General features: G+C 49.6%; 1 protein-coding gene across 5 annotated transcripts; it reads left to right on the top strand.

Moving 5' to 3' along the window:
- The first annotated feature begins 9,558 nt into the window (after positions 1 to 9,558).
- On the top strand, positions 9,559 to 25,387 carry ECSIT (ECSIT signaling integrator). 5 transcript variants are annotated; one of them, XM_047829869.1, is made up of 9 exons: positions 9,559 to 9,719; positions 9,932 to 10,072; positions 15,734 to 15,853; positions 19,280 to 19,697; positions 20,092 to 20,315; positions 23,876 to 23,933; positions 24,050 to 24,198; positions 24,399 to 24,504; positions 25,030 to 25,387. In XM_047829869.1, exons 3-9 carry the CDS (start codon positions 15,758 to 15,760, stop codon positions 25,278 to 25,280), a joined length of 1,302 nt encoding a protein of 433 aa, XP_047685825.1. In that variant the 5' UTR covers positions 9,559 to 9,719; positions 9,932 to 10,072; positions 15,734 to 15,757; the 3' UTR covers positions 25,281 to 25,387. The 5 variants fall into 5 exon arrangements, with proteins under 5 accessions (XP_047685825.1, XP_047685815.1, XP_047685834.1 ...); XM_047829859.1 differs by having other exon boundaries at positions 9,562 to 9,719; positions 9,932 to 10,068; XM_047829878.1 differs by having other exon boundaries at positions 9,652 to 9,723; positions 9,932 to 10,068.
- The last annotated feature ends 177 nt before the right edge of the window (positions 25,388 to 25,564 follow it).

Below are 25,564 nucleotides of genomic sequence, written 5' to 3'. Positions count from 1 at the left end.
GCCAGACATGGGGCTTGAACTCACAAACCGTGAGATCATGACCTGAGCCGAAGTCAGGCGCTGACTGAGCCACCCAGGCGCCCTTATTATTTTGAGAGAGAGAGAGAGAGAGGGAGAGCGCTCGCCCGTGCACGAGTGGAGGAGGGGCAGAGAGCGAAGGAGAGAGAATTCGGAGTAGGTCCCCGCCGTCAGTGCAGAACCCCACGCGGGGCTTTATCTCATCAACAGTCAGATCATGACCTGAGCCAAAATCCAGAGTCAGACACTCAACCGACTGAGCCACCCAGTCGCCCCCAGGTGCTGTTATTATACACACTTTACAGATGGGGAAACTGAGGCATGGGGTGTGGAATCCCTTTCCGAGTGTCACCCAGTGGCAGTGGCAGAGCAGAATTTGACCCCAGGCCCCTGCCCCTAATGCCATGGCGCTAAGTCAAGGTTCCTCAACCCCGGCACTGTGGACAACAGGGCTGGATAATTCTTCCCGGCCAGAGTCTCTCCTGGGCCTTACCGTAATTGAGGCGGCATCTCCGGCCTCTACCTACCAGATGCCAGTAGCACCCCCTTAGTCTTGACAAACAGCAACGTCTCCGGACATTGCCAAATGTCCCAGCAGGGAGACGGGAGAGGGAAGGCAGATCTTTCCTGTTTGAGAACCACTGGTCTAAACCAATAGGCTAAAATACATAAAACGAGCCCACAATTAGCCCCTGGTATAATCCTAAATGCACTGGGTCTGTTCACTCATGCCTCACAACAGCCTTCCGACGTGGGGTCTGTACGCGGCACAGAGAGGTGACGCCGCCCGCCTGGCCTTACACAGCACGAGGGCGACGCAGCCAGGATTCGAACGCGCGGATTCCGGGATCCTGCCCACGCTGAGCGGCCCGGGGCGGGCCCCGGGTCTCTGCGGCGCACGGCGGGGAACGCGCGCCTCGGCGGAGCAGGCGGCTGGCGCCCCCTGGCGGCCCGGGAGGGGCGAGGGCGGGAGCGGGGCCCGGCGGGATCCGGCCGGCGGTGACGCGAAGCGCTGACTCACTCGGCTCCGCCCCGCCCCGGCCCTCGGCCGTTTGGCCATTTATAGAATCCGCGGGGCCTCTGAAGTCACTGCCCAGGCACGACGGGGGCGGAGTGGGGGAGCTCTTGGCGCGTCCCCAGACGGGGCAGCCCGGGGTCTCCCTAGGGGGCGACCCTCTCTGGCTCTGCCCTGTCCCTCCGATTCTAGTCCGTGTCGGTGTCTCTTTCTCTGTCTCTAGGTCCGTCTCTACCTCGCCCAGTCTTTTTATGTCTTTGTCTCCGAATCTGCCAGCCTCACTGTCTCTCTCTGTCTGTTCCCCTGTCTCTCCATCTCTGGGTCTCTGTTTCACCTTTCTAGGTCACTGTTGCTCTCACTCCGTGTCTCTGTCCTTTCTGTCCTTCCCTGAGTCTCTTGTCTGCTTGATGGGGTTGAGGTGGAGGGAGGGGGCTGATCCCGTCCCGAGGCCCCCGCCCCAGTGGACTCCCCCATCACTGGCTGTCCAGTGTGTAGAACCCTTCTCAACTCCTGTCTGGAGTTCTCAGGTCCCAGCCCCTCTGTGCCTCAGTTTCCCATCTAAATGAAGGGTGGGATCTTGTAAGAAACGGAGTCGCCCCGAAGGGCTCGCGACGGTTATGAAAGAACAACTCTGCCTTTCCTTAATCTAGGGAGTCCCCTAGAACCGTCCTGACTCTCACGGCCATCTAAAAATCAGAACACACAACTCTGTACTTGTGTGTCTCCAGGAGAGAGCCGCTGCCCCCTTCCCCCTGCACCCGCCTATCTGGGCAGCCCCCACTATGCCAGCCCCCTCGTATCTAGCTTCCCCTTCCTGAAAACAGGCAGAAGCTGTTGTTCATAATGTCTTCTGTTTCTGGAAGGCTCACTCCATGCTAGGCACTGTGCCAAACACAATCCCATTTAGTCCTCACCGCCACCCTCTTGGCGTGGAAATGTGTAGACCCATTTTATAGATAAGGAAACTCAAGGTTCAGAGAGACCAAGCCACTCTCCTAGGATTACGCTGCTCCCGCTGCTCCTAGATCCTTCCACATGTATTTCTTATTTATTTGAGAGAGAAAGAGAGCATGGGGTGGGGGGGGGGGGGGGCGGAGGGGGAGGAGAGGGAGAGAGACAAAGAATCCCAAGCAGGCTCCGTGCTGCCAGCACAGAGCCCGACTCGGGGCTCAAAGCCACGAACTGTGAGATCATGACCCCAACCGAAATCAAGAGTCAGACTCAACCAGTATTTGTTGAGCACCCAAACACACTCCCACCTCAGGACCCTTGCACCAGCGGTCCCTTCCAGCGGTCACATTTCCAAAAGATGCCTGCATGGTGATGCCTTCACTTCTTCTGCTCAAATGTCACCACTTTGGAGAGGCCCTCCCTGACCACCTGCTCTAAAATAACAGCATCACCCAGACTGACTTTGAGAGGGTGAGCACGAGGGAATTGTTCACATGCGTTTGCACCTGACAGTTGCTGTGTCTGCCTCCATAAAAATTTTCACTTTAAAAAGTCATTTTTAGGGGTGCCTCAGTGGCTCAGTCAGTTAAGCGTCTGACTCTTGATTTTGGCTCAGATTATGATCTCACGGTTCGTGGGATCAAGCCCCGCATTGGGCTCTGCGCTGACAGTGGGAGCCGGCTTGGGATTCTCCCTCCCCCTCTCTCTCTCTCTGCCCCTCCCCTGCTTGCACTCTCTCTCTCAAAATAAATAAACTTTTTGCAAAGTCATTTTAAAAGCCCCCACTTATACCTGATGCTAATATAACACTGCATGTCAATTATATTTTAATGAAAAAATTAAAGGCCTACCACGCTATCTCCTTTCCTCGCTTTCTCTTTCTTATCATCTCCTGTTTTCTCAACTTGTATCTCATCCTGTGAGCATAAAAACTCCACGGGCAGGGCTTTGCTTGCTTTGTTCACCGCTCTGTCTCCAGTGCCCGTACATTGCCTGCGTACAGCAGGCACTCAAAAAAGGCTCTCTGGGTAAAAGGAATTAAAGTTGATGAGCCAGGACTCAGACATTTGTCTGCAATGTTGGTGTTTAAGCATGCACAAAGGAAGGGCGTAATTTCCAGGAAGTTCCTAGACTAAGGATAGTTGAGCTGGGGATCTTCTTTGTGTTTCCATCCTAACTTTCCCCAGAAGACCAGCTTGGGGGTGGTTAGGGGGTTGGGCCTCGGGCCATGGCGGGAGTTATGTAGGCCATTCTCCAGTTGCCCACTCCCTGGTCCAGGCATGAGCTCTGCAAGATGTTTTGTAGGAAAAACATCTGGTTGAACAATGGAGACTTTTTTCAAAAGGGGACCGGTGACTACCAGATGGGCAAAATTCAGAACACCCGACAACACCAAGTGCCGGGGAGGCCGCAAGAACGTTGTGGGTGGATGTGGGCAGTTTGTTGAGAGGTTTCAAAATGACAAGTGTCCTTTCCTTTTCTGGTGGTTATAATTTTATATATCAAGTCGACTGAGCCATGGGGTACCCAGATGGTTGGTCAAATGTTCTTCTGGGTGTGTCTGTGAGGGTGTGTTTGGGTGGGATTCATATTTGAATTATAAACGGGAAAACAGACTGCCCTCCCCAATATGGAGGGGCCTCATTCAACCAGGCAGAAGCCGGAACAGAACAAAAAGACTGACCTTCTGTCCAGTAAGAAGAAAACGCCTAATGTCTGACATCCGTCTTTTTTCTCCCTCGAGACTGGAACTTCTTGGATCTCAAATTTGCCAGCTCTCACACCGGAACTTACATTCATTGGCCCTCTGGGTTCTCAGAGCTTCAGACTTGGACTAGAACTACATCATCTGCTCTCCTGGGTCTCCAGCTTGCCAACTGCGATATTGGACTTATTAGCCTCCATAATCATGTGAGTCATTTCCTTGTAATAACACCCCCTCCTCTCTCTCTCTCTCTCCCGTTCTCTTTGTTTCTCTCTATTCTAACTGGTTCTGTTTCTCTGGAGACTCCTGCTATTTAACACATCTTCTGATCCAGAAAATCATTTTTAGAATATACCTAAGAAGTCCAAGTGGAGGTGTGAAAAGAACATTTATTGCAGTATCTTCTTGACAACAAGTTACCCTGGGGGCACCTGGGTGGCTCAGTCTTTAAGCGTTCCACTCTTGATCTCAGTTCAGGTCTCAGTCTCAGCTCAGGTCTTGATCTCAGGATTGTGAGTTCAAGCCTCATGTCTGGGAACCACGCTGGGTGTGGAGCCCACTTAAAAAAAAAAAAAGAAGAAGAAGAATAGAGAGAAGGGGGTTCTGGATCCATATTCCATGGGTTTGGAACATGCCCTGTTGCTTCCTGACTGTGTGACCTTGGCGAGATATCTTAACTTCTCTGTGATTCCGTTTCCTCCTCTGGGAAATGGGCATATTGATAGTACCTGCTTCCTAGATTTCTTTCTTAACTTTTAACTTTTAGATAATTTTAGACTTACAGAAAAGTTCAAAAATAGCATAGCCTGTTCCCATTTACCCTTCACCTTGCTGCCCCTACTGTTAACATCTTATGTAACCAAGTACACTTATTAAAACTAAGAACTTCACCTTGGTACAATACTATTAATAAACTACAGCCTTGATTTGGATTTCTCCAGGTTTTCTACTCCTCCTTTTTCTGTTCCAGGACCCAATCCAAGATCTCTCAGGGCACTTAATTGTCATGTCTCCTTAGACTCCTCCAGTCAGTGACAGCCCCTTGTCGTTCATGCCCTTGGCACTCCTCAAGAGAACCGGTCGGCAACTGTGTAGACTCTCTCCACTTGGTTTATCGTGATTGGATTGAGGTTTTCACATTACTGGGAAGGATACCAGAGAGGTGATGTTCCCTTCGCATATCGGGGGCTTATGATGTCACCGTGACTCACTGCTGGTGACTTTAACTTCCATCCCTTGGTTAAGGTGCTGTCTGCCAGGATCCGACACTGTGAAGCTTCTATCTTTCCCAGGGTTGTCGTGTGGACCGCGCGTAAAAGGGTCTGTGTCGGGGCTCCACACATACTGTTCCGCTGCGTTAGTAAAAACAAACACAAAAACACAAAAGACACAACTATGTAAAACGCCTGTGCTTGAATCCACTCCTTCTGTAAGGATCAACAAGAAAATAAGAGCCATAAGTGCTTCAAGAGGAGAAGGGACACTGGGAGCCCCGAAGACGGCGGCCGGGTCGCCGACACGACCGCCACTCACGCACGCCCTCGCCCACGTCCGAGCTGAGCAGAGCAAACTGCGCCTGCGCAGAGCAGGGCTCCGGCGCTCTCCCAGCAGTGCCCACGTGGCTGTCAACGTGCTGGGGAGGGGGCGTGCACAAGCCCCCTGTACCGGCAGTTGATTGGCTGGCGCTCCTCTCAGCGTGGCCAATCACAGGAGTCTTGATGCCGCGGCTGCGCAGGCTTTCAGGCAGCCTGAGGGTGGCGCGCGCGCGTATCCTGTCCCAGCGTGGCAGTGCCTTGCCTTATGGAGGCCAAGGGACTGCAGATATGGCTTTTGCGGGGTGGATAACTGCCCTTGCCTGGAGCCTCTGTTACTGCCAGCCCCCCCCCCCCCGTTTTATGTGCTAATCCTCTTCGGTTAATAGCCTTCAACTGGGGCTTTCCAGGGGGGCCTGGAAGCGCCCTACTCCAATCTGACCTCATCTCGTATCACTTCTTTTTTTATTATTATTTTTAATGTTTATCTATTTTTGAGAAAGACAGAGACAGAGCTTGAGCGGGGGAGGGGCAGAGAGAAAGGGAGACACAGAATCCGAAGCAGGCTCCAGGCTCCGAGCTGTCGGCACAGAGCCGGACGCAGGACTCGAACCCACGGACCGTGAGATCATGACCTGAGCCGAAGTCGGAGGCCCAACCGACTGAGCCACCCAGGCGCCCCATTTTTCTTTTTTTAAGTAGACTTTAAAAAAAAATTTTAAATATGTACAACATAAAATTTACCATTTTTAAGTGTACACTTCTGTGTTATTAAGTACATTCACATTGTTACGCAATCGTCACCAGCATCCATCACCAGAACTTTTTTCAGTCTTCCAAAATGGAAACTGTTGCCATTTAACGCTAACTGCCCATTCTCTATTCCCTTCAGCTCCTGGCAAACACCATTCTGCTTTCTGTCTCTCTAATTTGCCTGTTCTAGGGACCCCCTATAAATGGAATAATATAGTATTTGTCCTTTTGTGACTGGTTCCTTTCATTTAGCACAATATCCTCAAGGTTCATCCATATTGTATCATGTATCAGAATTTACTCAATTTTTATTATTTTATATATTTTTAAAATGTTCATTAGAGAGGGAATGAGAGAGCATGGGGGAGGGGCGGGGGGAACAGAGGATCTAAAGTGGGCTCTGTGCTGGGGCGCCTGGGTGGCTCAGTCGGTTGAGCGTCCGACTTCAGCCCAGGTCATGATCTCGCAGTTGGTGAGTTCAAGCCCTGCGTAGGGACCTGCGCTGACAGCTCAGAGCCTGGAGCCTGCTTGGGATTCTGTGTCTCCCTCTCTCTCTGCCCCTCCCCCGCTCATGCTCTGTCTCTCTCACTCTCAAAAAATGAATAAATGTTTAAAAAAAAATTTTTTTTTTAATAAAGTGGGCTTTGTGCTGACAGCCGACAGCCCACTATGGGGCTTGAGCTCACAAACTGTGAGATCATGACCTGGTCCAAAGTTGGATGCTTAACCCACCGAGCCACCCAGGTGCCCCCATGTTTTAAAACGTTTAAACTGAGCTATTACATAAACCAAAATGTATGGATCTTCACGGAAAGCTCAATGAATTTTCACATATATACTCGTGTAGTCGTTACATAGCTCAAGCCATAAAAGATTTCTTTTTAAAATGTCTTTATTGGGGCACAAGCAAGCAAGCACACAAGCAAGATGGGGCTAAACTTTTGGGCTAATTACACGGGGTCAACGTTCCAAGTTCAAAATAGATTAACATTAACAAGATGGCAGCCACAATTATGTCCTAAACAGTTCTGACGTTGTACTTCATCTTTTTCAAGCTGCCAGTGGTTGGAAAAGGCTTCAATGGAGCAAGGGTCTTTGTCCGTGTCCCCAGTTAGAATGCCAGCTCTCCCAGGCCAGGAATTTTTTTGTGCTCACTGCTCTTCCTCAGTGCTTAGAACAGTGCCTGTTATAAAGGCAAGCCCTCAACAGATTCCTGTTGAGTCAATCTGAGCCTTCTCATGGTGGGGTGGGAAAAGCCTCAGCCTCCTGTGCACAACCTCCCCCATTCTGGCCCAGGGTCCAAGTCTCCAGCAGGGTTGAGGGAAGATCTTTGAGATCTCTTCAATTGCTTCCCACTGTCGGCTCTGGGTCATGAGGGGCTCCCCTGCCTCCCGCCTTGGACAGGGTGAAGTGGTACATCCATAGCATGTTGAGGATGCCCAGGACCAGCATTGCCAAGTTCAACACCCCTCAAATTTTAGAATGGCATCACAATGATGCCAGCTACATAGCCCAAAGCCACACCATTCAGTGAGGCCACTCGTGAGTTTCAGGGGCAGCCGACTGTACTCAGGAACCAACTGTGGACAGGGGGGTTAGAGGATCGGAGGTTGAGGGAAGGGGAGGGGAATGCAGAAGACCGCGAAGGTCCTCTCGTGTCCCCAAACCCAGGCATCCAAAATTAGCAAAGGGCTTTGAGCAGAGAAGTAACTCAGTAAGGCAGACTGCCCTGGGGCTGGGGAAAGATGCCGAAAGGCAGGGGCAGGGTAATTAGTCAGGCATGTGGAAGGTGAGCTACAGGGGGCTGTCACAGAGGGACTGGTGGTCTAAAGACTGGGGTGAGCATTAGGCACATTTATCCATTAATCTATCCATTGTGGTAACTAACATCTGTTGAGCACCTACCATGTTCCAGGTCCTGTCCCTACAGCTGGGGACACTACACGTCACAAACAAATTCCCCCTGTCCTCATGGAGCTTATAGTAACCGAGCCCACAGATGTTCAATCCATGCAGGCAAGGAGGAGGGGAGAGGTGTGTCCAGGGTTCTTTACATGAAGCAGCAGAAGCCAAAGAGAGAAACTGCATGGTAACACGGGCACATCTGATCCCGGTTCGCGGAGAATCCCCACCAGGTCTGGAGAGAGCAGGGGTCAGAAGTGTGCCAAGGATTGTGTGAATGTGACCCTGGGGTCCCACCCAGATGGATCCTATCTATCTTACGGCAGGTAACCAGAGCCCTCAGCCACAGTCTGTGGGGTGAGGTGAGCAGGGGGCCCACTGAACCCTGGACAGCCGTGGACAGGGAGGCTGGGGGCCTGGTGCGGAGCGGTCAAGGCCCTGGGTCAACCTCTTCCCGGGGCTGGGGCAGAGAGAGACAGCGGGCTGGACAATGAACCCCCTTAGCTGGGCCAACCTCAATCTGAGAACCTTCCTGAAGAGGTCCCTTCCTCACCTGGTCACCCACAGCAGTGTCCACCCCACTCCCCTGTGCTGCCAGTTCCCCACACTCACAGGAGTGTAGAGTGGGGGTGAGAGTGAAATGGAGAACGTCCCTCTGGGCCTGCTGACTCTGTTACAGAGTGCAGTTGATGTTGACTGTCTCCGGGGAAAGCAGGTTGTACCTGCTGAGAGCGCTGATGGCGAGGGAGAGGAGGATGAACACACACCTGGGGAGGAGACAGGGGCAAGTTAGGTGCCCGCCCTCCTGGCCCCGCCCCTCCCTTCTGGTTCCGTCCCCGTACGACCGGAAGTCCCACTGGAGGCATTTGCTTGAGTCCAAATCACAGCCAGAGGCTGACGAGCACGCGCTGGCAGAGCACCCAGGAGCTCCTTTGGTGCGAGACCAAGTCAGAAGGCTGCACTGGAGGGGGCGCCATAGGAATGGGCTGGGGTGGTCATTGCCCTGTGGCCAAGTCTCCGCCCCAGGTACCGCCTATGCCCAGCAGCTTTATGTATATATATATATAATATATATATATATAATATATATATTATATATATATAATTTATATATATAATATATAATTTATATATAATTTATATATAATTTATATTATATATAATATATAAAATTCATATATATAAAATTCATATATAAAGTTCATATATAAAATTCATATATATATATATACATATATATATATATATATATATATATATATATATATATATATATAAAATCCCATGAGGTTATTATAACTGGCCCATTTCAGGGTGAGATGACCCAGGCACAGATGAGTTAAGCAGTAGCCCAGAGTCAGGGAGCTAATTAGCAAAATTTGTCTCCTTCACTGCTATGTATCAGCCCAGTATCCTCAGCGACTAAAACTGCGCCTAGCACACGGTAAGCGCTCAATAAAGGTTAGGCGAACAAACGAAGGAATCCACATCACTTCTACCATCAATATTTTATTTCCACATTTCAGGTGGGAAAACTGGGCCTCCACCTGGAGTCACAGGCCACCTAAGTCCAGCCTCCCATCCCGGATCGGTCCAATCATTCCTTTCCCTGCCTTAATGGGGGTGCGGCTTGCCCTGTTAGGGGTGGGGCCTGGCTCGGTGTGAGGAGGGACCAAGTTCTTTCTGTCTTCCTATTGGTGCTCCTCCATTTTGGGCGGGACCTCTCTAAACCTGTGTTCTCGATTTGCTGTCTCCCCGGTGGCCCCTGACCTGGAAGCTCTCTGGGTAAAATGGCGGCGCCCAGAGTCACGACCGAGCCGGCTTGGAGTCCGCGGCTTGCCGCGTGAGTATGTAGATCGCCCGTGGGGAGGCGAGAGCAAACTGCTGGGTCCTGGGGTGGCCGGTTCTGGGCCGGCAGGACGGGAGCACAGCCCAGAGCGACCCAGCTGCAGGGCCAGGGCACCGTGACCTTTGGAGGTGCGAGGCGGGGACGTGCTGGAAAAAGCCGATCTCTGTATACTACCCTCCCCACGTCCCTAATCTCTTATTTTGCAGATGAGACAGCTGAGGCTCAGAGAGGTTAAGGGCCTCTCCCGAAGTCACGCCGGAAGTTGGCAGCTAGGCTGGAATTCGGACCCGCGTCTGTTTATCCCAAGGATCCCAGAATCCTGGCAGGCAGCCTCAGAGCTGCTGTAGGTACACCCCGCCATGGCGTTCAGATTTACAGATCATAGATGTTTTGTAGCAATTTAGCTCTTCTCCCCATTCAACTGATACTTGTTAGGCACCTGCTTTGTACCAGGCACTGTCCAGGTGCTGGAAACACAGCAATGAGGAAGACAGACAAAAATCCCCTATCTCCTGGGGTAGCCAGACATTAAACAAGTCAGAAATGCAGGGAACAGGTGATTTCAGATGCTAATAATTGTTAACAGTGCATTCATCAGGGTGATGGGTGCTTGGATTGGGAGTGGGGCTGTGGTCCAGGAAGCCCTCTCGTTTGAACATAGACCTGCACGACCAGAGACAGCTATGGACGAATCTAGGAGCAGAAATTTCCAAACAGGGGGAATAGCCAGTGCAAAGGCTCTGAGACTGGAATAAACTTAGCTTGTTTAACAAACAGCGTAGCTAGAGCTGTGAGAGCTAGAGTGATGAGAGTTGAGTTTGGAGAGGTCGACCCTGTCTACACCCCACCACGGGGTTCAGACTTACAGATCTGAATATCTGTGTAATATAACACTAGTGATTTTTAGGCAGAGAACACTGAATTTAGTTTACATTTAAAAACAGCTCCCTCTGGCCATGGCGGGGAGAACTGACTGGAGGGGAAGTTGGGTAGGCCTTAAGGACAGAGATCATGGGATTGGGGTGGTGGCTTGCCGATGCAGAGAAATGGATGTATTTGGGACGGACTTGGACGTACTCATCAGAACTACTTGGTGGACTGAATGAGGCAATGAGGGACATAGCGGATGCAGAAATGACTTCTAGGTCTGTGGCCCGAATGACTAGGAATGGTGGTGTCATTCGCTAGGGTGAAGAGGAACACGTTTAAGCAGGGATATCACTTTGGAGCAGATTAAGTTGGAGATGGCTGGGTACATGCCAAAATGGCAGTTAGGTATGGGGGCTGGAGGTCAGGACTGGTAATAACTGTTTGGAATCCATCAGAACATAGATTGTCATTTTTCAGACTTTAACGCACATAGGAGAAACCTGGACTCTTATTAAAATGTGGATTCTGACTCAGGAGATCTGGGTTAGGGCTGAGATTTTGCTTTTCTTTTCTTTTTTTTTTTTAAATTTTTTTTTTTTTTTAACATTTATTCATTTTTGAGACAGAGAGAGACAGAGCATGAATGGGGGAAGGTCAGAGAGAGAGGGAGACACAGAATCTGAAACAGGCTCCAGGCTCTGAGCTGTCAGCACAGAGCCCGACGCGGGGCTCGAACTCACAGACCACGAGATCATGACCTGAGCCGAAGTCGGACGTCCAACCGACTGAGCCACCCAGGCGCCCTGAGATTTTGCTTTTCTAATGAGCTCCCAAATGATGATATTGATATAGCTGATCCCTGGAACACACTTTGAGTAGTGAAGATTCAGATTAAGGTCTCAATCTTAGCAGCATATTAAAGTCACTGGAGTGTTTTATTTATTTTATTTTTTATTTTAGAGAGAGAGAGCGTGAGCGGGTTGGGGATAGAGGGAGGGAGGGAGGGAGAGAGAGAGAGAGAGAGAGAGAGAGAGAGAGAGAGAGAGAACCCCAGACAGGCTCCATGCTGAGTGCTCAGCGTGGAGCCCGGTCCGGCTGATCTATGACCCTGGGATCATGACCTGAGCTGAAGTCAAGAGCTGGGTGCTCAACCCACTGAGCCACCCAGGCATCCCCATTGCTGTACTTTAAAATGCTGATGCCTACCTTTAGATTCTTTGATTTATTATATCTGGTGTACGGCCTGGGCATGGGAATTTTTAAAAGCCCCCAAGATGATTCTAATATGAACAAAGTTTGAGAACCATTAAAGCTGCCTACAAGAATACAGAGAAGAGGGGAACAAGTTGAAAAACACTTCAGGGTAGCAGACAGACAAATTCAGAATGTGGGACCCTTTGCAATCTTAGTACTCAAAGTGTGGTCCCCACACCAGCAGCATCAGCATCATTTGGAAGCTTGTTGGATGTACAGGATCTTTAGCTCTACGCCAGACTTGCTGAATCCAAATCTGCATTTTAACAAGATCCTAAGTGATTCATCTACACATTCAAGTTTGCAGACATTGTAGCTTTAAAGAAGGAAGTGGGTCATGTCAAAAAGGTGGGAGGAGGGCCTCACCCATGATGTATGTTTCTGAGAAATTGAGCAAAATGAAGCCTTAAAAATAATCACTGGCTTTCCTAAGTGCAAAATGCAAAAGGGGCCTTTACAAATGGTATTAGTGGAGTGGTTGGGGCAGCAGCCAAGTTGGAGAGAGTGAGGAAGCATAATGTGTATACACCTCTTGGGAGAAACTTTACTGTAAAGGGAGCAGAGATACGGAGCAGAGGCTGGAGGGAGTTTTCAGGTCAAAATGGGAGATGTTAGAGAAAGTTTAAATGGTGATAAGAATGATCCAGACGTTTCCCATCTCATTTTATGAGGTCAGCATCATCCTGATACCAAATCAAACAGACACTAAAAACTACAGACCAACATCTCTTACGAATATGGATGTAAAAATCCTCAACAAAATAACAAGCAAACCAAATTTTAGCAACATATAAAAAGTATTATATACCATGATCAAGTGGAATTTATCCCATAAAAGCAAGATTAGTTTAAAATCTGAAAATCAGTTAATGAGATACACCATATTAATAAAATAAAAGATAAAAACTACATGATTATTTCAGTAGACGCAACAAAACATACTTCACAAAATCCAGTATCCTTTCTGATAGAAGCATTCAACATCTGGGTGTAGAAGGGAATTTCTTCAACCTTATAAAGGCCATGTATGAAAAACAGACAGCTCACATCATACTTAATGATAAAAGACTGGACACTTTTCCCCTGAGATCGAGAATAAGAAAAGGATGTCCACTCTTGTCACTTCCATTCAACATTGTACTGGAGGTTCCAGCAAGGGCACTTGAGAAAGGAAAAGAAGTAAAAGATACCCAGTTTGGAAAGGAAGAGATAAAACCATACTTGCTGATGATGTGATCTTGTATATAGAAAAGAATCCAATAAAAAGCTATTGGGACTAATAAGTGAGTTCAACAAGGTTGTAGGATAGATCAACATATAGAAATAGTATGCCAATATAGAAATACATATAGTGCCATACTGGCACTGAACAGTGTGGAAATGAAATTAAGAAAATAATCCCATACGTAATAGCTTCATAAAGAATGAAATATGAATAAATTTAACAAAATCAATAAAAGACACATACAGTGAAAACTATAAAACACTGTTGAAAGAAATTAAAGATGATCTAAATAAGTGGAGAGGTATCCCATGTTCATGGATCAGAAGACTTAATATTATTAAGATACCAATATTCCCTAAACTGATCTGTAGACTCAATACAATCCCTATCAGAATCCCTCTGACTTTTTGCAGTCATTGACAGCTGATTCTAAAATGTATATGTAATTGCAAGGGACCCAGAATAGCCAAAACAACTTTGTAAAAAAAAAAAAAAAAAAAAAAGTACAAAGTTGAAGGACTTACACTTCCTGATTTTAAAACTTACAAACTATAATAAAACAGTGTAGTGCTGGCTTAAGACTCAATATAGATCAATAGAATTGGGAGCCCAGAATTAAACCCTTACATTTATGGTCAATTGATTTTCAGCAAGAATGCCAAGACAAAAAGTACACTTACCACGATGAGCACTGAGTAATGTATAGAATTGTAGAATCACTATATTGTACAGCTGAAATGAATATAACACTGTATGTTAACTATACTGGACTTAAAATTTTAGAACTTAATTTAAAAAAGAAAAAGAATGCCAAGACCCAGAAATACAGAAAGAATAGTCTCTTCAACAAATAGTACTAGGGCAACTGGATATCCACATGAAATGAACCCCTTTTTCACACCATACAGAAAAATTAATTCAAGGTGGATCCCAGGACTAAATGTAAGAGCTAAAACTATTAAACTCTTAGAGAAAACATGGGAGTAAATCTTCATGACCTTGGGCTAGGCAGTGGGTTTTTTTTGTTTGTTTTTTGTTTTAATTTAGTGGGTTTTTTGTTTTAACGTTTATTCATTTTTGAGAGACAGAGAATGAGCAGGGAAGGGGCAGAGAGAGGGAGACACAGAATCTGAAGCAGCTCCAGGCTCTGAGCTGTCAGCACAGAGCCCAACGTGGGACTCAAACTCAAGAACTGCGAGATTATGACCTGAGCTGAAGTTGGACACTCAACCGACTGAACCCCCCCAGGCACCCCTTAATTTAGTGGTTTTTTTAGATATAACATCCAGATCACAGCTATAAAAGAAAAACATAAATTGGACATCATTGGAATAAAAACTTGTCCTGCAAACAGTAACATCAAGAAAGTGAAAAGTAGTCTAATGAATGGGAGAAAGTATTTGTAAAACACAAGGGTCTAGTATTCAGAATATATAAAGAACTCTTACAACTCAATAATAAAAAGATAAGTAACCCAATTTTTTAAATGTACAAAGGATCTAAATAGACATTTCCCCAAAGAAGATACGCATCGGCCAATAAGGGCATGAGAGAATGTTCAACATCGCTTTTTAAGGAAGTGCAAATCCAACCATGAGATATCACTTCACATTCACTAGTGTGTCTGTAATCAAAAAGACAACAAGAATTGGCAGGGATGTGGAGAAATTGGAACTCTTATATGTTGCTCATAAGAGTGTAAAATGGTGCAGCCACTTTAGAAAATCATTTGGCGGGTGTGCCTGGCTGTGTCGGTTGGTAGAGCATGCACCTCCTGATGTGGGGTTGTGAGTTCAAGTCCCACAATGGGTGTGGAACCAGCTTAAAAAATTAAAATGAAAAAATAAAGCAGTTTGGTAGTTCCTCAAAATGTTAGAATTAACCATATGTCTCAGCAATTTGACTTCTGTGTACCTACCCAAGAGACGTGTAAACACTTTTTCACACAAAACTTCCACCCAAGTGTTCATAGCAGCATTAGTCCTAATAGTCAAAAAGTCGAAACAACCCCAACTATCCACCGACTGAGGAATAGATAAATAAAACATGGCTATATCTGTATAATGGAATTTTTTGACAAAACAAATGAAGTCTGTTACATGCTACGACACGGTTAGCCTTAAACACATGCTAAGTGAAAGAAATCAGCCACAAAAGAGCACGCGTCGTATTGTACAAACTACCCGGAATAGGCAAATTATAGAAACAGTAAGGTGAGTGCTTGCCTGGGGTTGAGTAATGAGGGGAAATAAGAGAGACCGCCGATTGGGTATAGGTTTTCTTTTTGGGGTGACAAGAATGGTGTACAATTAGATTGCAGTGGTGGTTGTACAACTCTGAATGTACTAAAAAAAAAAAAACCATTGAATTTTACACTTGAAAAGGCTGAACTACATGATACGTGAATAAAGCTGTTAAAAAGAAAGAATGATCCAGTAGGGAGGCAGGCCATGGCAGGAACAGATTCCTCAAGGCAGTGAAAGGTTTAGCCCAAGAAAATCGGGACGCTTGATCGTAACAGCCATTGTAAGTCCATGCGGTGAATGAAGAAACCAGTAGGGCTGGTGAGTTGGCCATGCAGTCTGGAACACGGCCACAGCCCAGAAGGGGTCTCCTCTCCATTAGTTGGCTGATGCTGTCTTTTCTCTGTCTCGGCCAGGTGGTTGTCTGACAAGTGGAGGCAATGAGCTGGGCCCAAGCCATCCTGCTGGCCCGGGGCCTCTCTCGGGGCTGCGGAGGCATCTGCGGGGCCACCGTCACGGGAGCCCCCTTCTCTCAGGTAACCACCAGCTGAACAGTCGTCCGCTCACCCCGGCCGGCCTCTCTGCTCTGAGGGCCAGTTGACCCCGCCTTAATTCATTTTAAGAAGGGCTGGTGCCCATGCGGGTAAGGGAGTTGAATTTGGGAATAAGGATTTGTGAGCTAAGTAGATGTGGGTGGTGACTGTGGGTAACCCCTATATCCACTTGTTGAGATTTGGGCAGAAACTTGAACTTCCATCCCTTCCAGGGGTGACCAGATGGCCCAAGCCAGTCAACGGGCATAGATGGCTACCACAGCGATGGGGGCCGCCGACCTTGTTCTGTTGTGCTTCACAAACAATGCGGTTTTGGGCTTTGTTTGTTTGTTTTTACAAATTGAGGGTTTGTGGCGACCCCGTGTCGAGCAAGCCTGTTGGTGCCGTTGTCCGACAGCGTTTGCTCACTTTGTTCTCGGTGTCCCGTTTTGGTAATTCTTGCAGTATTCCAGACTTACTCATCATTATCCTATTTGATCTGGAATTAGTGATAGCGACTGGCCGGAAGCTCAGGCGCTGGTTAGCATTTTTTAGCAATAAAGTATTTTTTATTTAAGGTACGTGCATTTTTTTCAGACTTAGTGGTATTGCACACTTTATAGGCGACAGTGCAGTGTAAACATAACTTTCGTGTGCACCGGGAAGCCAAAAAATTGATTTGACTCCTATTATTGTGACGCTTGCTTGATTGCTGTAGTCTGGAACTAAACCCTCGATATCTCCGAGCTATGCCTGTACCTCCCTTCCTCTGGGCACTTCCTCTGGGCCAGGCCGCGTGCTATGCTGTTTGTTATGCTTTTATCTCATTGGTACTGTCTCCCCTTCTTTTGGCCATTCTAGAGGTTCCTTTCAATGTTTATTTATTTTTGAGAGAGAGGGATAGAGCATGAGCCAGGGAGGGTCAGAGAGAGAGGGAGACACAGAAACAGAAGCAGGCTCCAGGCTCTGAGCTGTCAGCCCCGAGCCCGACGCAGGGCTCGAACCTACCAACCGTGTGACCCAAGCTGAAGTCAGATGCCTAACTGACTGAGCCACCCAGGCGCCCCGCTTCCTTTCTGATTTAAAAAAAAAATTTTTTTTTAATGTGTTTATTTTTGAGACAGAGACAGAGCATGAGCGGGGGAGGGGCAGAGAGCGAGGGAGAGAGAGTCTCCCAAGCAGGCGCCATGCCGTCAGCGAGGAGCCCGCCTCTGGGCTCGATCTCCCAAATCGTGAGATCATGACCCCAGCCAAAATCAAGAGTCAGACCCTTAACCGAGTGAACCCCTCAGGCGCCCCTCGCCATATATTTTTAAAGATGCCGTATGTAATAACCATTGTAATTTAAACATTCAATTCCATTTCAAGTCAGAAATTTGGTGGTGTTGCCATCCACACATGGGTTAGCGAACATTTTTGTACTGAGTCAATAAGTATTTTTGGCCTTGCAAGCCACACGGTCTCTGTTAGAACTATCTGGCTCTGCCCCTGTAACACAAACACAGCCCCAGACTAGACGTAATAAATGCGCGTGGCTGTATTCTAATCCACCTTTAGTGACGAAAGCAAGCCTTTGGCCATATTGGCCCCACAGGCTGTAGTTTGCTGTCTTACGTTGCGGAGGGATCTCGCCTGTCCCCAGTAGCCTCCATTCTTCACTCTGGGGAACAAGATCTTCTTGACCCAACAGAAACACCATCATAACAGAAGGGGAAGCCGAGGCCTGAGCAGTAAAGCGGGATGTGGTCATAACCCAGCAGAGGACAGGCAAGCCAAGATTCCTGCCGACCACAAAATCCGCCTTTTCTCTTTTAAGTTTTTGAAAGCTATCTTTTGAATAGACAATACGGCTAGTTACAGCGGGCAATTTGGTTCAACATTCAAAAGGTTCCGGGGCGCCTGGGTGGCTCAGTCAGTTGAGCGTCTGACTTCAGCTCAGGTCATGATCTCGCAGCCTGTGAGTTCGAGGCCCGCATCGGGCTCTGTGCTGATGGCTCAGAGCCTGGAGCCTGCTTCGGATTCTGTGTCTCCCTCTCTCTCTGCCCCTCTCCCGCTCATGCTCTGTCTCTCTCTCTGTCATAAATAAATAAACATTTAAAAAAAAGAGGTTTTTTTAATTAAAAAAAAAAAAGTTCTAAGGCTACACCATGACCCCACTTAGCTCCCCTCTCTCTCGAGGCAAGAGATGTTCCCCACTTCACGCATTCCCTTCCAGATATATTTCACAGGAGCAAAAAAATTATATACATACAGTTGATTCTCATTATCCGCCGGGGTTATGTTTGACAAAGTGGCCGCATACACCGAACTAGTAAATACTGAACTGTCGCCTCCAGGGAAATGTGGGGTCGGTTCCTGCGAGCCTTTGCTCACAGTTTCACAGGCGAGTCAGTATCTTGTTGGATGTGCGTTTCTGTCTAAAGACATCTTATTTAATATATATCGTTGGCTCATTAACGTTGAACTCACCGCCAACAGCACTATAACTCAAGCCTGAACGTAGCTTATCTACCACACGGTATTTTCTCTGTAAGGAACAGCAGAGCCTTCTTGCCTGTAGGAACGCTGGACGGCCCGTCAGTACTATGCGTGGGGGCCATTTTCAACCGCAACAGCACCGACCAGAAGATGTGGAAAGTGTGCACTAAGTAAATCTCTAACAGGACGCTTGTCGAGAATACAAGGGCTGAATCCAGAAGGCTGAGCGTCACCTTATTCCATCTCAGCTGGGAATGAACGGGCTTGGGTGACTCAGATTTCTCACTGCACAGCCTGTGTCTGTGAATGACCGGGAAAGTGGTGAGAGTATCGGCGTTGGGATTGCAAATCAATGTAGCAAGCAGGCAAATTTCCAAATACGGAATCCACAACTAATGAAGATCCCTTGTGTGTCAGTGGGAGAGGCTTCTTTATACCTATGGGACCCTACTGAACGCACCACTTCAAACATTGCTTGCCCTGCTTTCATAATTCATACCCTGGGGCTCGTTCTGGGTCACACAAGACCCTCCTCGGTGTGTCTGACAGACCAGGCGCCCCTCGTCCAGGTTCATGGCCATTTGCTTAACCATTTCCTTGCTGACGCGCGGCGGGGCCGCTTTCCCCTGCTACGGTGGACAGACAAAAGTCACTGGGCACAGGTTGGTGGGTAGCTGTAGGATTTAAAAACCAGACGCAGGATCGCTGTATCCGAGGGTGTGTGTTTGTTATCCCGGCGAATATTGCCGAGCTGCCTCCGTGGGGGTTTTACTGTTGTTTTCTCACACTTTGTAATGGTGCCTGATCTTGGACTTGTTACCACAGCACCACACAGGCCTCCGAGGCCCTGAGGGATGCCCGCTGGCGCCTTTCCCAGGAAAGAGCCGGCCCGGCAGTCCCCCAGGGGCCCTGGGAGGGGCCAGATTCCAGCAGCGGTTTCTCTGTCCCCAGGTGTCCCTCCAGGCCCCGCGGGGTCTCCGCTGCAGCGCAGCCACCCACAGCTCTGACTCCTGGCTGGTCCCTCCCCCACCTAAGCCCCCAAGGGGACCCACCAGGGCCCTGGCACCCCACGAGGAGCTGTTTAGGCGGGCACCAGATGGGGCGCAGGACAAGGCGAACTTTGTGCGGGCCGTGCAGACCTTCGGGCAGCATAACGTGCACAAGCGGGGCCACGTCGACTTCATCTACCTGGCCCTGCGCAAGATGCGGGAGTACGGCGTCGAGCGGGACCTGGCCGTCTACAACCTGCTGCTCGACGTCTTTCCCAAGGAGGTCTTCCGGCCTCGAAGCATCTTCCAGAGAATCTTCATCCACTACCCACGGCAGCAGGAGTGCGGGATTGCTGTCCTGGAACAGATGGAGAACCATGGTGAGGCCAGCAGGCCCAGGGGCAGGTAGCGGGCTCTCCCCCCCCCGGGGACGTGGGCCCCTCCGTCGCTCCATGGCTCCAACTTGCCTTTCCTCGGTCTGTTTTGCTGGCTCGCGCCCCCTCCCCCATCCCGCAATCTCTCCTCTGTCTCTGGTCTCTTTCCTCTTTCATCTCTCCCTCTGACCTTTCCTTTAAATTCTGATTCTTTTCTCCCTCACCGTCATCAATTCCTTGACTAAATTCTTCCTGTCTCTGCTTCTTTCCATCTGGCCCTCCTCATGATTCCCTCTTTCTTGGTCCCGGCTCTTCTGGCCCTCTCCGTCTCCCATGCCTCTGTCTCCCCTTCTCCCTCCTGCCCCCTCCCTGAGGCTCTGCCTGCTTCTGCCCGACACAGGGGTGATGCCCAACAAGGAGACCGAGTTCCTACTGATTCAGATATTTGGACGTAAAAGTTACCCCATGCTCAAGTTCGTGCGCATGAAGCTGTGGTTCTCCCGCTTCAAGAATATCAACCCCTTCCCACTGCCCCGGGACCTGCCCCAGGACCCCGTGGACCTGGCCAAGTTGGGCCTGCGGCACATGGAGCCCAACCTCAGCGCCAGGGTCACCATTTACCAGGTATCCACCCCTGTTCGCACCCTCGGCCACAGCCGCGGGCTGAGCCCTTGCTAGATTCCCGTGGCCCTCACTCCTCCCGGCGGCTTGACCTCTGACCTCTTCTCCCGCCCCTCTCCCCCTACTGTCTGTATTCTGGGCATCTGGCTTCCTTTCTGCCAGTTTTCTTCTCAGACTTTTGTGCTCACCCTTCTTTCTGCCAGGGACACTTGTCCCCGGGACTTCATGTTCTTCAGGTCTTGGCTCTGCTGTCCCTTCCTCAGGATCCCCTTCCTGACCACCCTAGCAGAGGCACACCGGGTGCTTGGCTTGGTTGCTCATTCACCACGACTCAGTTTCCCCTGGGTCTCTTAAGGCTCAGCACAGGGTCCGGCACAAAGCTGAGCTCGGCAGGTGTTTGCCGAATGACTGAATGAAATAGTCCACACACAGACACACACACACACACACGAGTGTTCTAGGGGCCCCACTCATGCCAGACCACATGGGGGGATCCTGTGGTCCTGAAGGCTGACCCCAGGCAGCAGGTAGTTTCTCTCAGAGCTGCTGGTCCTGAGATGGAGAAGCACTGGGGCCCTGGGAGCCCAGAAAGGGCAAGGACCACGGAGGGCTTCCTGGAGGACGTGAGGGTGAGCTGCACTCAGGCAGGACAGAAGAGACAAGGAGAGCATTCTGGGCAGAGGGAGCAGCCTGGGCTGGGGTTCAGAGGGCAGCTGGAATTGCTGGAGATGTAGAAAGAGCTTCCTTTGGCCAGTGCAGGAGGTCGGGGTTGGGGAGAAGAGACCAGGAGGGCACCAGGTTAAAGAGTGTGGTTTGGACCTGTTGGTGAAGAGGGGCCACATCGAAGTTTTGAGAAGAGGAAGGATGGGGTGGGAGCTCTGTTCTGGGAGGAGTTTCTGTTTCGAAAGCATCCTCTGGTGCTTGGCCACGTGGGTGTTGAATGGGGGCTGGGTGGGGCTGGGCGGGCAGAGGACCGAGTTAATAGGAGAGTGGGTGATGGGGTGTCCGGGTGAGAAAGGACAGAGACTTGGCCTGGAGCATATTCCAGAGGAAAGGTATTCTTTAACTCACGTCTTCCTTTTGAAAAGAAAAGCTTTAGAAGCCAAGCGGTACTCGAGAACACAGGATGAAGAGTTCTCCCACGGCCTGGTCCCCAGTCCCCACTCTCCTTCCCCGGAGGTGACCACATCTGTGTCTCCTTCCAAAGAGATTCTGTGCATTTGCAAGCCGATCTAGCCTTTGTATTTATTCTTTTCTCCCCCTAATTATGAAAAGCACGTACAGAAAGGTTGAAAACATGGTAAAATGATCACCAACACTGCCTAGATCTCAAATGGGAACGATCCAAGCTCCATCAAGAGGGAATTGTCTACATAGATCATAACACCTCAGTCAGGTTGGTAAAACAAAACAAAACAAAACAAAACACAAGTGAAAGGTTGAAGTATGTTCCGTGGTCCAGTTAACTCCCTTCAGCATGAGAAGAGAGAGGAAATAAAAGTTCATACATCGATTTGCCTATTTTCACAAAAATAAATAATGCCAAGATAAGTCTGAAATGGGTAGAAATCATTATCTCTGGGCAGGTAGAGGAGATGGGGTAGAGAGAACAGGAGTGGAAGAGAGACATCTGTTTAAAATGGATCGACATTTCAACTATGTAAATGTTTTAGTGTATTTTTTTTTTAACGTTTATTTATTTTTGAGAGAGAGACACAAAGCATGAGCGGGGGAAGGGCAGAGAGAGAGGGAGACACAGAATCCGAAGCAGGCTCCGGGCTCCGAGCCGTCAGCCCAGAGCCCGATGCGGGGCCGAATCCACGAACCGTGAGATCATGGCCTGAGGGGAAGTCAGACGCTTAACTGACTGAGCCACCCAGGCACCCCGATGTTTTAGCGTATTTAAATTTTTTTTTCAACGTTTATTTATTTTTGGGACAGAGAGAGACAGAGCATGAACGGGGGAGGGGCAGAGAGAGAGGGAGACACAGAATCGGAAACAGGCTCCAGGCTCTGAGCCATCAGCCCAGAGCCTGACACGGGGCTCGAACTCACGGACTGTGAGATCGTGACCTGGCTGAAGTCGGACGCTTAACCGACTGCGCCACCCAGGCGCCCCTGTTTTAGCGTATTTAAAACAAAATCAAAGAAATGGGGAGGAGGGGGAACCACCATACTGGCAACAAACAGAAACAAAAGGGATCGGACGAAACATCTCCTTGATGGCAGAACCACTGAGACAAAAAGTTCTTCTGAGTCAGTCATCCAACTGCCCATCCTCTGTGGCATCTATTCTAAGGACACACAAATCTGTAGAGAAATCCCAAGCTTAAGTCCCACAGCGTTATGGTTAGCAGTAATATCCAAACTGTATTTTGATGGATAAGTAAAGGTGCTACTGTTGATAGGAACCAAGATTTTTAGTGTGCGAGACAAAGAAATATACAATCAAAATGCTAAAGAAAGAAGAAACACGTGTGAAATTTAAAATGAAAAATCCGTATTAAAAAATCAGACTAATTATTTTTTTTCAGTAAAAAGGCCCAGGAGCAAAACATACACTGTGTCTCCCTCCCTCCCCTTCACCCCGCTCCTCCCCCAAAAACTTCTGCTTTAAAAGTGTTTCTCTGGAGCACTGGAGTGGCTCAGTCAGTTAAGCCTCCGACTCTTGGTTTCGGCTTAGATCGTGATCTCACAGTTGTGAGTTCAAGCCCCACGTAGGGATGTGTGCTGGCCGTGCTTGGAATTCTCTCCCTCTCTTTCTGCCCCTCCCAACTCATGCTGTCTCAGTCTCTCCCAAAAGAAATAAACAAACCTAAAAAAAAAAAAAAACCGTTTCTCCAATGAAACAGCATTCTAACCGTGTTCTGCACCTTGCCTTTTGCTGTTTTTATTTAAGAATATGGCTGGGAGCTTGTTCTATGTCCATACCTATTGATTCACCTCTGTTCTTTTTAATTTGAAAGGATGGATGATATGTGTTGCAATAGTTGTAAGCTCTCAGACACTTCAATCAAAGAATAGATGCGTGTTTTTTTTTTTTAAGTTTACTTTTTGAGAGAGAGAATGTGCGCACGCGCCCGGGTGCACGTGAGTGGGGGAGGGGCAGAGAGAGAAGGGAAGAGCCCAAAGCAGGGCTCGAACTCAAGAACCATGAAATCATGACCTGAGCTGAAATCAAGTCAGGTGGTCGGTGGGACTGAGTTACCCAGGCACCCCAAGATGCGTTTTTTGTTTTTTTGTTTTTTTAATTAAATTTCATCTGGTTTTTTGAATCACGGCAGTACGTAACATCAAAAAGATATGAAAGGGATTTCCTTTCCTCCCACTTTTCTGCAGAGGCAAACCCTGATTTGCTTCCTGTGCTCTGTGTGCCCATCTTCAATGTCAGCGGCTCTTGCCAACGTGCATAGAAATGAAGAAGGGGTGGGCTTGAGTCGACGGGTGGGAGGCTGAGAGGAGCCCTGAATTTGCCGGGACCTCCCGCTCCCCATTTCTCTCCCCAGCTCCCCTGTAGGGGCTGGGGCCCACCAGCTTCCTTTCACCCCTGCTCCTCCTTGCAGATGCCTTCTGCCAAAGACTCCACAGGTGCGGCAGATGCCACTGAGTCCCACATTGTAGGTAAGGCTCCGGCCTGGGGTGGCTGGGTTCTCCCCAGGCCTGCTGGGTGGGCTCCGTGGGCCTTCGGGTGGAGCCCCTCAGCCAGGGCTCCCTGGGCACGCGTGTCTCCATACCAGGCATCCAGACTCCTGATCAGCAGGCTGCCCTGGCCCGCCACAACCCAGCCCGGCCTATCTTCGTCGAGGGCCCCTTCTCCCTGTGGCTCCGAGACAAATGTGTCTATTATCACATCCTCAGAGCGGACTTGCTGCCCCCGGAGGAGAGGGTGAGAGCCCAAAGCTTGAGTGGGGGGCATGAGTGTGTGTGAGGTGGGGGTGGGCTGGCACCACCCTGAGGGCTCATGTGAGATCTCAGAGGTGCAGGGGGGAAGGGGGAGGGAGGGATAGCCCCTGGTGTGGGGGGATAGGCTTCAGCCGGCTGCGAGATCCTGGGCCTCTGACTCCCTGCACCCCCTTCCCCGGGTAGGAAGCGGAGGAAATTCCAGAGGAATGGAATCTCTACTACCCGATGCAGCTGGACCTGGACTATGGGAGGAGCGGCTGGGATGACTACGAGTTTGACATCCATAAAGGTACAACTGGGATGGGCACCAAACACCAGCTGAGGTGAGGCCTCTGGGGTGGAAGGCTGGCACCCAGGCTGAGACCTAGCCCAGTCGCCACATGCAGACCCAGCAGATGCCCAAGTACGTACACACACACACACCTCACTCCCCAGGGGCTCCAGGCCTGTCAGCCCTGGGTCATGGAACACCTCTGTGCTGGCTACCGAGTGTGACCAGGACAGGCTCAGTCCTTGCCCTCAGGCAGCTCTGGCCAGTGGGGGAACAGGCAAGTCAAGTTATATTCTTGGGGCCTAAGGGGAGGAGCACCAGGCTTCAGGTGGGATGTGGGGAGGACTTCCTGGTGGAATGTCAAAGAACCAGGAGGCATCACTTAGGTGAAGCATGGGATTGGCAGTCTAGACAGAGGGGCTATCTTGTGCAAAGGCTTGGATGCGCAAGAAACATCCGCCTGTGGCCCGGAAGGGGTGCAGGCACGGGGGCGCTGCTCCAATCCCCACGGCACAAACTCTGAGCGCCTGTTTCTCCCAACAGTGGAGGAAGGCCCTGTCTTCGCCATATGCGTGGCGGGTGCCCACGACCAGGCCACGCTGGCCAGGTGGATCCAGGGCTTGCAGGAGACCAACCCAGGCCTGGCCCAGATCCCCGTGGTCTTCCGCCTGGCGGGGTCCACCGGGGAGCTCCTGGCGACCTCCTCAGGACTGGAGGAGCCGCCCCCGCCCCCACCAGAGGGCCAGGAAGAAGAGGAAAACAATCAGCAGCGACAGCAGCAGGGACAGAGCTGAGGCTGATTGGTCACCAGCACAAACTGTGGACTAGTGTAATAGCATGAGGTGCCCTTTGAATGTACAGCAAATAAAAGTTTTCCGGCTCGGGGCGGCCTTCTCTCTTCTCTGACAGCGTGGCGTCTCTGCCCCTTTAATGTTTGGTGGCCTGGTTTTTCAAGGGGTCTGCGGCATCCGGGACTGACAGACCAGACCCCAAGCTTTCCCTTTGTCTTCACCTGACAGCTCCTACCCTTCCCTTGTCACCCTCAGGATGCATTCGGAATAAGTCGTGGGGAGAGGAG

Source organism: Prionailurus viverrinus, chromosome A2 (genome assembly GCF_022837055.1).
Source record: "Prionailurus viverrinus isolate Anna chromosome A2, UM_Priviv_1.0, whole genome shotgun sequence".
Lineage (NCBI taxonomy): Eukaryota > Metazoa > Chordata > Mammalia > Carnivora > Felidae > Prionailurus > Prionailurus viverrinus.
The sequence above is the reverse complement of the archived record's forward strand: the minus strand, read 5'-3'. Positions and strand labels throughout refer to the sequence as shown.